Raw genomic sequence first — 16,173 nt, 5'->3', positions numbered from 1 at the left:
CAGGGCCTGCAAAGTGGGTCTTTAAACTAGAGAACCTTCTTATCTCCCTCATAAAAGTGGTGTGAAGTTTACATTTCCATGATAAAGAAGAAAGCCTTAAAAGCAATAAAATTAAGATGTCAATGAATAATGATTATTACAATGGTACTGAACCTAAACGATTCTTTTTTTAGTTACTGAGAATGCTCTTCTGTGTCCGGTGGCCTCTAGGAGACTTCCTTATCAGGAACTTTAGCTACTCCCATATAATACTGCGAAATCATTTAGCTGACTGTGTGTCTGAGGGGTGAAAGCCTACCACATTTGATGAAAGGCCAAGTATTAATTGTGTATATTTGTATAATTATTTAAGCTTTTTAAAAGCTTTAGTTCTTGCATCAGTAAATGGAGATGATAGTACATACCTTGCAGGTTTGTTGTGGGGATTGATGAAAAATGAAAACAACTTGAGACAGTATCTGGCACCTAGTTGGGACCCAATAAATGTGAGGTGTTTTCTTTTTGTTTGTTTATTTGTTTTTGTTCTTAAAGAGTTGAGGTCCTTTCTGTGAACACCCAAGGGACCATTACATGTAATAATTGATGTAATCATACTCAAAGGGAGTACTCCCAATACTGAATCAGCAAATATAATCTTTTAAAAATATCTACAATTGTTGAACTTAGGTGCCTAGGACCCACAGATGAAAAGAAAAGCATCTGTTCCAAGGGAGACAGAAAATAACAGCACCGTGGGACCAGCTGCAGAGACAGAATGGGGGTGGAGGGGAGGAGGGGAGGCTTAGAAGTCGCCTGCGCAAGTGATGGAGGGCTTCCCTGGGAAGGCGACATGCTTCCTAGAGAAAGAGTAAGAGCTGGCCTGGTGAAGGGAAAGAAGTGATACAGAGGTGTGGGGAGGCGCATTTTCCATCATGAGGGAACTGTTTTAGCTACTGCTTTAATAGTTAAAACCAAAAAACAAACAACCCCAAACTTTAGCCAGAGATAGGCCTATTGGTTCCAATCGATTTTTATCTTACTAGAGATGGGGAGCCACTGAAAAAATTTCGGCAGGAAGATAATGTGAAAGGGGTGAGTGGAAAGAAGAGGGAGAATGACACCAGTTGGTGCTCCTGAGGGCAGAAGTGAGGGCTGGCTGGCTGAAGCCTAGCCCATCCCCTTCATTCATTTAGTCATTCAACAAACAGTTCCTGAGGGCCTGCCACGCACCAGACTGAAGAAGTCCAGGAGCTGGAAATCAGGCAATGAACAAGACTGGCAAGGTTTCTGTTCTCATGGAGGAGACCAGTCAGAGAAGTGCCGCCTGGAAAATTAAACGAGATGACTAAAGCGTCCCTGGGGGGCTTCCCCCACTGCCCCTCCTTCTGAAGACTCACCAAGCCTCCTCTTGATCTAACTTTTATTTCCCTAGGAGGCTTTGCTCCTAGAAAAAAATCTCGATGGTAAATAATTAACCTAGCTCTCTGCGTTCTTCCAATAAGCCCTGCCTGAGTGGATATACTATAGTCAGAGCTAGTTTTCCTGAGGGTCTAGTCAGCCTGTAATCTTTGCGTCAGGACCACCAATTCTGCCAAAAAGTCTCAAGTCTAAGGCTAGAGGAAGGTCACAGCAACCTTGAGACCTTTCCTGATCATGGTTCCCACGGCAACGTATACCCTCCTTCCCGTGTCAGCACACCACCCCTATCTATATATTAGAAGAGAAACATTTGATAGCATGGTTGAAATTGTGCATTATTCTCTGGGGGGGGGGGGGAGGCAAACTTAAAACTCGCCGGCCGCTGCTGGCAGGAGCCGTCCCCACGAAGGCGGGTGTGTGTGTAGCTACTGAGGACTGGCTGGTGACCCCAAGGCGGTGCGTTCTGAGCTCCTGAGCACCTGGAGCTGCAGGCTGGCTCATCACCACCTGGGCTCACTGGTATGTGTGTCAGAGTTCCTCAGTGCCAAAGCGGTTCAGGCCAACAACAAAAAAGCAAACGTATTAAATGTATCCGAAGAAACGGAACTGAAAAAGATTTCCCATCGTGCCCCGTGGTCTTCCCCCGTTTGGCACATTTACTCACCGCGAGTTTTTTTGTTTGGCTTTGTTTAAAATATTTTTTAACGTTCCGTGTGCTATAGGAAGACCTAGCTAAAGCCCCAGGTGGGTCTCTTTGATTTAGACCAGCCTCTCTGGGCTGCCTAGAAAATCATAGTTTTCCCTCTGGGGACTATAGCAAAGATGACTAAATTAGGGCCCCTGCTCAGAGAGGTTTTTATTCCAGCTGTGGAGAGAAGAGTCTATTTTTTTAAAGCAATTTACACCTTAAAAGGTGCTTTTCACATTCCTGTTGCTATCAAAATCATAAACTCAAAGCTGAAGGAAATTTAGAGACTACCGTGGGGGTGGGCGGGGGCAGGGGCAAATACCTAGCATATAGTATGGTGCCATTTCCCCAACTCCTGCCCATGGTAGACATTGCTAATCGATCACTCATTGAACACATTTATTGGACATGTTATGTTAGGAATACAGCAGGAAACCAGACAGACTTGTTTGCTATCCTTATGGAACTCCAAGCGGAAGACAGACATTAAACAAATAATTCCATGCATGAGGAGTGTTTTTAAAAAGACTCAGTGTGGGGACAGACAAGGGCATTACACACCTGGAGGTAACAAGGGGTGAGGCAGGGTCAGGAAAGGCCTCCCTGAGGAAGTGATGTTTAAAATGAAGTTTAGAGAATAAGGAAACTGAGTCTCTGATAGGGTGAGAAAAGAAACATTACATGCCAATTTGAAAGGTGGCATGGGTCAGGCATTCTCCATGGCTAAATGTCGGGGGCATGGATACTAAATGGGGGTAGGTGTCCAGAGGGAAACAGAAGTTGGTCCAGCTAGGCCTTGCCAAAAGTCGGTTGGTTGATCAGAGAGGGCTGGGAGAGTTGAGCAAAGGTCAGATTTATTTATCTTCCCCTTTCCTAGGAATTATTCCCTTACTGCTATAATTTTTAAAAAGCTATGATTCGCTACCTACGACGTGGAGGCAATTTGCACTAATTCCCACATCTCCCTTGCCAGATAAGCATTATTTTCCCAATTTTACAGATAAAAAAGGAGAAAAAAAGGGGGTTGGGAGTTCTAGAGCTGTACTTTCCCCAACTTCTTATTACCATAAAATCTCAAGACCAAAGCCTGCTTTCACAGCATTCAAAACTTGGATAGTGACAGAAGAGCGTTGACTGAAGAATAGGAAATAGTACTTGGGGAAGGGGTCAGCACAGATGCTCCAGGTTAATGATGCGGGGGGATGGGAGAGTGAAGGGGTGATGGGGGGATGGCGTGAGAAGTGACGGAGAGGGCATCCCTGAACTGCTCTAGGACTGCACTGCTGGGAGGTGCTCTGCTCTAACCACTACCCTGCCCGGCCTGGTTAATCATTTCCTGACCTTCCTTCCTCCTCTCGCCCTGCCCGCAGGATTGCCACATCCTCCTCCTCCTCCTCTTCCCCCGCTTGCTTTCTGGCCTTGCTGTTCCTTCGCCGGGTTTTACAAGGAGCCCCAACTTTGAGGCAATATTTGTAACAGCCTGCAAGACTTCAAGGCCGTGCTCCAGAGACAGCTCAGGCTCGCTTTAGTGTAAAGCCTGCTCAAATGGCCCCCTGCGGCTCTCCCTATCGACATTAAACAACGAGGTTCGAGAGTCGAAGATCCTATCCCTGCACGCTTTAGCCAATTACAGACCGATGCGGCTTCCCCCGCGGCAAAAAAGGGGATGGCAAAAGCTGCCGGCAGGGTGGTGCGAGGTCTAAATGAGGTATTGTGTGTAAAGTATCTGGCTAGGAGACAGTAGTAGGTGTTTTACAAATGCTAGATCCCTTCTCTTTTTATCATCTGGTTACCAGGACCTCGAGCTCATTAAACCTTGGTTAGGGCGATCTCTCAAACTTCCAGTGGAGGGTGAGGTATGAAAGTCTTACCATGTGCTTGTGCTTGAGCTAACGCTCAGGATGTCACAATGACAGGGTTTGAACTCAGGTTCGTGGGCGCCCCGGAGGGTCCAGCCACACAGCATCCAGGTGGCTGGGTCAGGCGACGTGTTCAGAACCTAGAACCTGGTCAGTGTCGCACCTGCGGCAGGGAGAACAGAACTGCTCTGAGACCTATGCAGCCCGCTGGGCCACCTGGGACCAGGCGCTTAACATCTCTTGAGTTTGTGCCTCTTGTATAAAATGGGGGCCATTGTGCCTGTCTGCCCGAGTGGTTTTTATTTTTTCCTTCACACTTTCTTGTGTGGCCAGATTTTCTACCACGGAGTAGTCAGACCACCACACAACCATGCAGGACCAGTCCTCTGACTGGGAGAGAACTCGCCCGGCCGCGGTTAACACAGCGGACCAGACAGGCGTGTCTTTGCCCGGCGCCCCACCCTTCCTGGGACCCAGGGGAGCCGCGGCCGCCCCGGGCCGCAGAGTTGAGAAAGTCATTTAGGAGCGCAGCCGGACTCTGGGCCACCCACTGGGGAGCTCCAGGACCCCTCCCCGCGGAGTGGGGCATGGGGGCGTGGTCTGTCCAGGGAGGGGCGTGGCCGGCCTGGGAAGACGGAAACCCCCAGCCTAGGGGTGGCGGCAGAACCCGGATTCTGGAGTACCACGTTCTCCGGAGCGGGGCTTCTGGAGACGGCGGGCGAGAAAACCCGGCGCCCGGAAGCTTTTGCTTTCTTTGACGCAAGGGCTCGGGACGCAGCCGCCGTCGGCCGAGAGCCCAGCGAGCAGCGACCCCAGACGGAGCCTTCAGAGTTCCTCCGCCCCCACCTCGCCCAGTCCCCGATCCTCTGTCCTCCTTGCCGCTCTCCTCGTGACCATGGAGTGTCCGCACCTCAGCTCCAGCGTCTGCATCGCTCCGGACTCAGTCAAGTTCCCCAACGGCTCCCCGTCGTCCTGGTGCTGCAGCGGTGAGTGCGGCCCCAGGCGGCCCTGCCGCGCACCCGAGGCCCCGGCTCCGCCGGGCCTGCCGTCTAGGGGCCGAGAGCAGCCGGTGCGCGGACTCGGCGAGGGGTGAGGGTGAGCGGGGTCCGGCGGCTGGGGCGGGATACGCAGTGAGGCTGGCGCGGGCGGGCGCGGCGGGCGGAGCGGTGGCGGCTCCTTTGTTTTCCGCGGCCCGACGGTCCGGCAGGCGAAGGAGAGGCCCGTGCGGGGCGGGAGCCCGCTGGGGCCACGAGCGCGTGGGGGCAGCGACGCGCCGGGACTCTGGCCCGGGGCTCGCGCCCCTGCCCTACCCAAGGGCTGTGCTCGCGCTGTCGCCGGGACGGGGGCTGTAGGAGCGGGTGTCCGGCCCCCACAGGGCGGTTGCACGTGTGTGTGTGGGAGTGCCCGAATTGTGTCCCGTCTTCAGCCGGACGGTAAAAACGCCGCTCTCTGAGCGCAGCTTTGTCTGGGCGCGGGGCGCCCTGGGGCCCTTTGCCGCCTGTCCCGGCCCGGCTTCCCTTCGGTTGCTCGCAGGCTCGGGCAACCCGATCCACGCCGGGCGGGAGCTCCGAGCCGCGAGAGGTGCTCGGAACTCGGGCGGCAGAGGTCGGAGTCTTTCATCATCCAGGGAGGATGAAGTTTGAAAACAAGCTGCTGGCTAAAAAGCTCGGGAGGCTGATCCAGCAGCTGCTTTGGAGGAGCGGCTCAATTCCCTTTAAGATGTTTTGGGTGTCTGAAATTACGTTGAGATTCCCGAGTTCATGTGTTGTAGAACAGTTATTAGGTTTATGTAATGCATTTGCATTGCTTACGCAAATAAACTCCTTGTGCCGGGCCCGTTGGAAACCCCAGTGCCCTCTTATTGTCTTCTCTAGCGACTTGGGATCGCACCGGCCACACTGCTTTGATTACTTCCTGGTAGGGCCCTGGCGTTGCCGCTAGAGTCTTTATTAGATTTGCCATGTTCATTGGTAGTAGCTAGGGGTGTAGTATAAAATTTGGATGGTGCACTTCAAATAACTGTAAGTACATTTGAAGAAATATAGGGAAACAGCAATGATGCGATTTAGCTGTGTGACATTTCTCGTTATGGGCTGGAACTGGGAAGATAGTTTAGAGAATGTCTTAACAGTTTTGACAGGTTACTACCTAAATGGTGATAATGTCCTTGCAGAAAAACATAGGTAATGCCACAAAGAAAAATGTACTCTAGGATAAGGAATAGAAATTAACTGGGGTTCCCTGGAGCTCTCAGAGGTTTGATGCTTTGCTTGCCTTTGTAAAGTCATCATTTTTCTGCGTGAAGCCTTTAACTGATTATTTGGTTTTACTGTGCAGTATTACAATTTTGTGAGGGTGCAGAAACTTGTATAAATCGGCTCTTACATATGAACGTATCTTTTGCAGTAAATGTTGAGTACGGAACATCAAGTAAGGTATATCAAATTGCTTTACAACTTGGGTTTTAGTGCATTAGCTATAATTGTAGCTATAGCTGTGATGATATAGCTATAACTTTTTTTTCCCCCAAAAGAGATTTGAAAAAAGAAATGACCAAAGTAGACACTAGGAAAAGCACATACCTCATGAGGAATGATGAAATTACTCTTACTCATCTGTTGTAGATAAACTGCAAGAATTCAAAGTGGACAGTTAGCACCTTCTGTTTTTTTCTAGGAAAATCACATCAAATTTTAAAATGGCCTCACTGGGCACATGCATCTGAAAAAGGAAGAGAGTTTATGCAAGCGGCAGGTAGCCTTTTGTGAGTCAGTCTTGCCTTTGTTAGTCAGGGAGTCCAGTTAACTGTGGAGAAGAGATGCAGAAAATTGGGCATTTCTTGTAAATTAAAATGCAGCATAACTAAGAGACCTGTACTGATAACATGTCTAGCCCTAAATTAGGAGAGATGATTTCTGTCCAAGAGGTAGAATGATACCTTTGCATTTCGCAGTAAAGTTTCTCTCTGACCTTGCTTTTCCAGGATGGTTATTGTTTGGATTTGTAGAACCAATAAAGGTAGTTTAACTTTATGTGGTTTTTTCCTTCTGCTATATTCTGTGAATTGAGTCCTGTTCATGTGGGCCTCCCATTTTAACTTGTTGGCTTCATGTGGGCCTCCCATTTTAACCTGTTGGCATGTATTCATTGATATAATCCAGTGTTATTGTATTGAACTTGATCTTGTTCTTGCCTGCCTGTTGTTTCAGTGATTAAATGATTAGTAAATCTGTGAGTCCTTAACTAATTCATCATCTTGGAGCATTATATATTCTGGCATTTATTCTCCAACATGCTTGAATTTCTTTTCTTTCTTTTTTTTTGGGGGGGGTAGGGAGTGTGGTAGGGGACCAGAAGGGTAGCCAATATGTTGACTAATGTTGTGATCTGGTGTTGGGTCTGATTACATTCTTATTAAGGAGCTAAAAAAAAAAATTCCGTTTTGGCACTGGGACAATAAAAGTAATGCCCTGTCCCTGTTTTCTTTGGAATTACACCACTGTGAAAGAGCCTTAAGGTAGCCAAGCAGTTGCAAAAGACGAACATCCTAGGCTCTATTAGCTAGCAGTATCTCCTTGGACAAGTAGTTCTGTTTCTTAAGCATCAGTTTCATGATGTCATCTATTAAAAAAAGGGTAATACTTCACAGGTTGCTATTAGGATGAATAAGGCAATTTTTGTGAGAAATGGTAAGAAATTCCTATACACTATTCAAGTAGTAGGAAGTATTATAGGTCAGAACATCTTTATGAAGAGGATTCTGAATACTTAGATATCTAAAGTCCCTTAAACAGGGCCTAGGACAGGCTGGCTTCATGCTGAATTATGCTTTCCAAGGAGATATATTACTCAACAAGATTAGGGAGTGTAAGATGTAATTATACTTCAGAATTAACTTGAGCTTCTTATCTATGGAAGGCACTGTGTGTGAGGTTATATAATTGTATACTACAGCTGTTCTCAAACTTTTTGTTCTCAGGACCCCTTTACACTTAAAAATTACTGAGAATCCAAAGAGCCTTTGTGTGGCTTATGTCTATTCATATTTGCTGTACTAGAAATTAAAACAAAAAAGTTAAATATGTATGTATTAAACCACAAATAATAACAGATTTATTACCTGTTAACATAAATAAGAGTTTCCATAAAATAAGTATTTTCAAAACAAAATTTAGTGAGAAAAGTGTCATTTTATATTTTTACAACTCTTGTTATCTAGCTTAATAAAAGACTTCTGGATTTTCCTATCTCCTTTTTTTTTTTAAGATATGAAGGAAAAGAGATGGGAAACACCAACTCTTAGTTGCAGAGCTTTAGTTGTTCATTGATTGCTTTCTCATATGTGCTTTGACCCTGGGGCTCCAGCCAAGCCAGCGACCTTAGGCTCAAGCCAGTGACCTTGGGCTTCAAACCAGCAACCTTTGGGCTCAAAGCCATTAACCATGGTCATGTCTATGATCCCATGCTTAAGCCAGCGACCCTGTGCTCAAGTTGGCAACCTGGTGCTCATGCTCAAGCTGGCTCAAGCCAGATGAGCCTGCACTCAAGCCAGTGACTTCCAGGATTGGAACTTCTATCCACTGTGCCACCACCTGGTCAGGCTCATATCTGCTTTTGCATTTGGTCTCTGGATATATCTGGATATATCACACATCATGTAGCCTCTGGAAAACTTCACGGCATGCTTGTGAGAGAATGAGGGTAAAAAATAAAAGTAACATTTTAATATTATTTGTGACAATCATTTGACCTTATGTACCCCTTTGAAAGGGTCTTGGGAACTCTCAGGGGTCCAGGACCACATTTTTGAGAACCCACTGGTACACAACTATAGTAACAGTTAAGGACACCTGCTCTTATCAAAAATAGCTTTCAAGTATTAGAGAAATCCTTAAAGCTTTAAGGCTAGGAGCAGTTATGTCTTTATGGAGACTTATAGAACTTTTGAAATATATTAGCTGGGCAATAGATCATGGGATCCAATAGTCCTTTGCTTTCAAAAATGTTAGTCTAGTCTAATCTAGCTAGGGAGAGACAGGAAGCTAACTGGTTAGAAGATAAATCCATGTTGTGGTTTAAGGTAAATGTTGAAAATAGCAATCTCCTAATAAGGTAAAAGCTGATTTATGTCTAATCTTTGCTAAAGGCATTCTTGTTTTAAATGAAAAATTTTAAATAAAAACTAGGACATTCTCTCAACTTTTCTGTTGTGTACACATACCAGATGTTATTTTGAGAAGCTGGAGGCTTGGACATTTCTACTTTCTGTGGATAAAAGAGTTGAACCAGTGGCAAAATATTGGAGGAAGAACACAAATTGTTAAAAAAAAAGAGATGCCCTAAACACAACTGTTTTTAATAACTAAGGAAGGCCAAAGACCAAGCATTTGGATTTCAAGGGGTGTGGGTTCACCAGTTTACTGAAATTATTTTAATTGTACAGGGATCAGAATTTTTCCCTGATTAATTCTTCAAAGAGTTGTATATGCCTTTTTATAGGTTTTTTTTTAAGTTTATTTTTTATTTACTAATTTTTAGAGAGGAGAGAGAGGGCGAGAGAGAGAGAGAGACAGAGAGGGAGAGAGAGGAGAGAGAGACAGAGAGAGACAAGGGGGGAGGAGCTGGAAGCATCAACTCTCATATGTGCCTTGACCAGGCAAGCCCAGGGTTTCGAACCGGCGACCTCAGCATTTCCAGGTCGATGCTTTATCCACTGCACCACCACAGGTCAGGCTTATAGGTTTTCATTGGACACTTCTCCTCACATTACTCAAGAAAAGTAAATGTAGATTAAGTAAATGTTCTGCAGGTTTAGGTGGATATTGGAGATAAATCCTTCATTTGAAGATCCATTTAGTAGGATGATATACTGATTTTTTTTTTTTTTTTTTTTTTTTTTTACAGGGACAGAGAGAGAGTCAGAGAGAGGAATAGATAGGGACAGACAGGAATGGAGAGAGATGAAAAGCATCAATCATCTGTTTTTCATTGGGACTCCTTAGTTGTTCATTGATTGCTTTCTCATATGTGCCTTGACTGCAGGCCTTCAGCAGACCAAGTAACCCCTTGCTCAAGCCAGCAACCTTGGGTCCAAGCTGGTGAGCTTTTTTTTGCTCAAGCCAGATGAACTCGCGCTCAAGCTGGTGAGCTCGGGGTCTCGAACCTGGGTCCTTCTGCATCTCAGTCCGACGCTTTATCCACTGCACCACCGACTTGTCAGGCTGATTCTTGAGTCCTTGTCAGTGGTAATAAATCTGTAATTTGTGACAACGGTGAGAAATCACTCTGATAGGGCAATAGGTTATTTTATGTGATATTTCTCATAATCTAAAGAGGACATCTAAAGAGGACTCTTATTCTCAGAAGACTAAATTTTCTAGACAGGATCAGTTATTTGTTCCTTAGGTCAACTGGATTTACCGCTTTTTAGTAATACCTTGTCAAATATTTACCAAGTGCCTAGCACATAATAAGACAGTAATATATGTTTGATGAATGAAGAAACTTCCATTTAGATCATGGCTGAATGGTCTTAATATGCAAAATGAGTGAACTTCTCCCCAGAATGTTTTCACTAGCTCACATACCCGGTATTTTAACCTGTAGACTTGGACTGGCTTGTGAGCACATGACCATCTGCAGTGTTGTTACCGCAATGAATTTGTATTCTCTTGACATTCTGTGTTTATAGATGGGTGGGTGGACATTGTAGTAGTAAATGTGGACTAGACAAGGTTAAAAATCAGTGGACAGGTCATACTTTCTTCACGTTAATTCTAAAGATTAATATTTTAATTTTATTTACTTTTCCAAAGAATTTAAACTTTTTTGGGATAATATTTGTAAATTTGAGTCAAATGTAATTGTCTTTCTAGTTTTTCTGGCAGTATTCTGCCCTACCTCCATCCCCAGAACCTTGAGGAGACCTCGTGGTATTTTCCTAGTCTCTAAATAATTGGTAGTAGATGTGAAAGAGCTGGAACTTAGAATGTGCTCCATGTGTGTTTGAGGAGGCTGCATGCAGTCTAGGGATTGAGATTAGTATTTTGCTTTTTTAAAAAAAATTTTTTAAGAGCGAGAGACAGGAGGGGAGAGAGATGAGAAACATCAACTCATAGTTGTAGCGCCTTCGTTTATTGCTTTCTCATATGTGCCTTGTTGGGGGAGCTCCAGCTGAGCCAGTGATACCTTGCTCAAGCCAGTGACCATGGGGTCATATCTATGATCTCATGCTCAAGCCAGCAACCCCACAGTGAAGCTGGTGAGCCTGCATTCAAGCCACTGACCTCAGGGTTTTGAACCTGGGTCCTCAGCGTTCCAGGTCGACACTGTATCCACTGCGCCACCGCCTGGTCAGGCAGTATTTTGCTCTTGTGAAAAAGTTTTGACACATTGATCAGAAGTTCTTTTCTAAATACTAGTTTTCTTACTAGTATACAAAGAATATCCTTCATGGCTTAGGCGGAAGCAAGGATGAGGTTGAGGGGAGAATTTGAACTCTTTGTTTCAGTTTCCCGTTAATCCTTTATTCTCAAAATAATTCATTCTCATTCTTTGCTTTTACAGCATTGGCCTTAGGCTCTTAAAACATCCTACTTTTTCCTTGTTGAAATTTATGCAACTTCCTTCTTTACTAGAATATAATAGATTAATTTTGGGTCCTTCAAATTAGATTTAGAGATACTTATATTTTTATGGTGTTTGTAGCTCAGTAAGCAGAACAGTGAGTAATTGAGTTTGTAGCTCACTGAGTAATTTAAATTCCTGTTTTAAAATTTAATTGAGTCTTTCTTCCATCAGGGAGTAATTTACATGTACATTTCCTCCTAACCTGCTTTGCGCTTTTTTTTTTCCTTTTTGAGCTTTTTCCCCTTTCTTGAGCTATTTTATATATTTTCCTTTTTTGAAAAAAAAATTAACCTCTTTTGATTAAGCTACAGTTTCTCACCAATCTGCCTATGGGCTTTGTGTCCAACCAAGGCATCGGAATAGACTCAGGTAGTTCTTCAGTGTTTGAAGTGGAAAATGTATGTGGTTTAGTGTTTTTTAATGTTTTATGTTTATTCATAGTTCCTTTAGACTGCGACTGCATTCTAGGTGTTTTAATAGAGCTTTCCTGGACAGATGGCTTAGAAGGAAGTACTTAGATTCTCAGCAGGGACTAGGACTTTTTGTAGGGTGTGTTTGTGATGAAGCTTACCTTAATTGACAGTTTAGAATGCTGAAAATAGCATTAACAACAGTAACAGTTTGTTCATTTTCCCCAGAATTGTTTTGTGCCAAGACTGCTCAAGATGCTCTGCGATTTGTAATAGCCTGTTTTGAGAATGTAGGTAAGAGTAGGTATCTTTCAGACTGAAAGGAAATGTACCTAAAAATTGTTCCTTGTGATTGTATCCTGAAATCTTTTGGGGTTGTTGAATGAACTTTGGCTTAGAAGCTTGTAAATAGAGATCATCTTTTAACTGCTGTGAGTCTGCAGATGTTAGTATCTATAGTAATTCCAGATGTTTTCTCATCTATTAGTTTTACTGAGTAGGAGGAGAATTGAGAACAGCATAAAGTAACTTCAAAGCAGTTTGCTAGCATTTAATCCTAATTTAATTAACCACCCATCCTTGTAGTTTTTCCTGTTTTATAGATTGTGAAACTGAGACAGATTAAATAAGAGTTGCTTAAGATGCTTGGGGGAAGGAGGGATGGTAGTAGAGAGAGCCCAAAACTTGAATTCAAATGCCATTTAAACCATACTTTTAGATTATCTTTATTTTGTCATCCAGTAATTTAAGGCTTGATAATTTAAATGATTTCAAGTGTTTGGAAACATACTTGAACTAATTCCTTTGAAGATTCTTGACATGAAAATACATTTTAAATTTCACATTTTGAAAATAATTATGTAAATTGTGCATTTGATTAACTCTTCCTCCCCTGTTTATTGATTAAAGTGCAGGCAAGTTGGAACAAAATTGGTAGTACATACAATTGGTAGAAAACTGTTTTTGAATATTTTAACTTCCTTACAGTTCAGATCTAATTTTTTTGTGGGCTAGTCACATTACCTCAGATATAATAAACTAGCCTTCTCAGCATAGCTGTGGATAAAATGTAATTAGCTTTTGGTTGTTTTTAAAATGTGCTTCTGTTCTTGAAGTTGCTCCATCCCATTTTTTCATTTTGCTTCTGGTAGAGGTGACTCTTTTTGGAGGTGGTTTTTTTTGGGGGGGTGGAGGAGGAAGAAAATTCCTAAGATACTGGATTTAGCTTTTACCTGTGGTAGCTCAGAGGTTATTCAATCTTTGTTTTTAGGTAGTGTACTTTGTTGGTTCCATTTGGTTATATTCTAAGATTTTCCAATTGTCTTTCTTGTGAAAGTTACAGTATTTAGACTGCAGAGCTTAAAACACATTTCCCTCTCTTTTTAACATACACTGAAAAGTAGGTATACATGTGCTATTTACAAATGTATCAATATAAAATGCAGATGAGCTTAGAAAGGCAATTTCAGATTTTGAAAACTATTGAAATTAAACTTGGACATTGAAATTAAACTTGGACATTGTATTAGTTATTAGTTGTTTGTTTTAGCTAAATTCTTCACAATTAAATAAGTGATAGCTAGTTAAAATTTATAAGACCTATTTGAGGAGGAAATTGAGAGTTTATTTTTAAGGAACTAGCTTGTGTCTCTGAAAGAATACTATAACCAAATAGATTTTATCTGGAGACTTTGTTCTCTGCTTAACGATTGAAGAGCTCTCTATCAGTGGGCTGTTTTCCATTTTGAGTAAGATGTTCTGTCCTGATTATTTTTCTTTGTTCTAGCTAGGTTTAAGACAGCCTTATAGAAATCTGCTTGCCTGTTTATCCTTGACCCATTCAGAAGTCTCTTTAATTTTATGGACTGTTCTTGTACTATCTCATCACCAGGAAAAACAGGCCGGTGATTTACTGCTCTGCTCACACGTTTAATTTAACCGTTTATGAGATAGTACACTTAATTGTTGTAGCTTCTTTGAATCTTTGTTCTTACTGACCATGCTCAGGTTTTCTTTTTTAAAGAGTAGATTATTGTCCGTTTCTTTGTTTCAAACATCTGTTGCACAATATTGGAATTGTACTATCTTTTTAAAAAAATTAATTTAGTGGATTGCCACTAGTTAACATGATTATACAAGTTTTGGGTACCTAATTTTACAACACATCTCTGTACAATTCACCCCTGCCAAGGGATTGGCTATCTTGATCAAAGTTTAGAAGATCGTGCTAAAAGTTTTAAGAAACAAATTTTGTGATAGAATGTTTCTCTGGGATAATTGATAAAACATGTTAAAGAAATGTCCTGATATAATATATATATTTTTATTATTATTAAATTTAATGCAGTGACATTGATAAATCAGGGTACATATGTTGAGAGAAAACATCTCCAGATTATTTTGACATTTGATTGTGCTGTATACCCCTCCCCCAAAGTCAAATTGTATTCTGTCACCTTCTATCTGGTTTTCTTTGTGCTCCTCCCCTCCCCCACCCCCTCTCTCCTTCCTCACGCCCTCCTCCCACCCCCCACCCCCATTGCCATCACATTCTTGTTCATGTCTCTGAGTCTCATTTTTATGTCCCATCTATATATGGATTCATATAGTTCTTAGTTTTTTCTGATTTACTTATTTCACTCCGTATAATGTTATCAAGGTCCATCCATGTTATTGTAAATGATCCGATGTCATCATTTCTTACTGATATAATATTTTTAAAAAGAACTTCTATATAACTTAAAAACTCTGTGGCTGACACAAATTATTTATCATTAATATGTATGTACATATATTTTTAGTGTAATATAGTAAAATGTCCTTTAACTTAATTGAGATTAACTCTGGTTTCCGCCTGAATTATCCTGAATTTGCTCTGCAACAACTAAGAACTCAAACTTCACCTTGTGTGTATGAAGTAGCTGCCAGACCTCAACAGTCATGCCATGAGAATTTAATTCTGAGAGCTTAACTGCATCAGTTTCATTTCGGTTATTTCAAGCGTTTTGTTTGTGTCTTTTTAGAACCTCATGTAAAAAATACTTTTTCAGGTTTTTGTGTTTTTCTTCCTTTGAATAATTAACAGTGATTCTTGGGGAAATGTGTGTCAGATTTTAAAATTGTGCCTATGGCTTATAAAAAAATTCAACTGTTAGTTTTAGTTAAATAATTAGAACAGTGATTGGAATTTGCAAGGTTCCTATTTTTCGTAACATTGGGTATCTAGCCCTTTAAGCAGAGTATAAGTCCGTGCCCATTTTATATCTATTTTCCCCACTTCTTCATAAATAGTCCCACTGATTTTAAAAGAACAAAGAATTTCCCAACACACCAATAAATACACATGTGGTAATTTCTCCCTCACTTTGTGCTTTAGCACTAATCTTTATTATATAATCACAAAAAACTAGGAAGAGAATTGTACAATGCAGATATTAAATAGATCGTTCTTTGAGTAAAATCTGATAATAAGAGGTTTATAAACCTCGTGATTATCTTATTTATTTATGGGAGGGAGTGCTTACTATAAAAAATATACATAAGAATCTTATATTGCATACACTTGCTATTGTTTTGAAATAATAGTTGTATGGTGTTTACACTTACGATTTGATTCATTTCTTTTGAAGATCCCACTACTGTTTAACCTTGGCTTTGCTTACTCAGGCTGTTGGCAAAAGCATGGAATTGCATCAGATCTTGCTATATTAAATAAATGGAAATATGGGATGTCAGAATTTTTCTTAAGTGATTCATGGCTTTTTGTTTTCATTCTCCACATAATCAACTTCATAGGGGAAGTTATTTTTAAAACAATATAAACTGGTAATTTTTCTGTAGTTATTTGTGTCTGGTCTTTCAAAGGCAAAAGTGGCCCATTTTGACTCTGATTTTGTAACCTGCTTTGGATTTAGTATTAGTAGTTTTAATGCTTCTCCCCACTACCCTTTCCCCTCATTTGGAGGTAAGGCACAAGTCCAGTATTTAGCTGAAGACTGCTAGAGTAGATCTAGCATAATAGCTTCCTGAGGTGTTTTTCTCCAAACTAGGTCTGAATAAGTCTGAGATTGTGACAGAACAAATAATAAAAAATTTGTTTAGTACATCACAGTTTTTGAGAATATGTAGTTTCACGAACACTGTTTCCATATGTTGTTTTCATTTGATGTTAAAAACTGATTTCAGAAAT

The 16,173-nt window shown here is 41.8% G+C and overlaps 1 protein-coding gene and 1 long non-coding RNA gene across 2 annotated transcripts in view; one reads left to right on the top strand and one right to left on the bottom strand.

The window, feature by feature from the left end:
• Positions 1-386: 386 nt before the first annotated feature.
• On the bottom strand, positions 387-4,990 carry LOC136334252 (uncharacterized). The gene is made up of 3 exons (XR_010731131.1): positions 4,856-4,990; positions 3,958-4,108; positions 387-1,303 (listed from the first exon to the last, which is right to left on the bottom strand). It is a non-coding gene; the product is annotated as an uncharacterized lncRNA (long non-coding RNA).
• USP3 (ubiquitin specific peptidase 3) overlaps positions 4,261-16,173 on the top strand; it is a 116,008-nt gene continuing 104,095 nt past the window's right edge. The window contains exon 1 of the mRNA XM_066274242.1: positions 4,261-4,931. Coding sequence (XP_066130339.1) covers positions 4,841-4,931 — 91 coding nt within the window. The 5' untranslated portion in view covers positions 4,261-4,840. The remainder of the gene's footprint in view (positions 4,932-16,173) is intronic.

Source organism: Saccopteryx bilineata, chromosome 4 (genome assembly GCF_036850765.1).
Source record: "Saccopteryx bilineata isolate mSacBil1 chromosome 4, mSacBil1_pri_phased_curated, whole genome shotgun sequence".
In the NCBI taxonomy this organism is placed as follows: Eukaryota; Metazoa; Chordata; class Mammalia; order Chiroptera; family Emballonuridae; genus Saccopteryx; species Saccopteryx bilineata.
The sequence above is the reverse complement of the archived record's forward strand: the minus strand, read 5'-3'. Positions and strand labels throughout refer to the sequence as shown.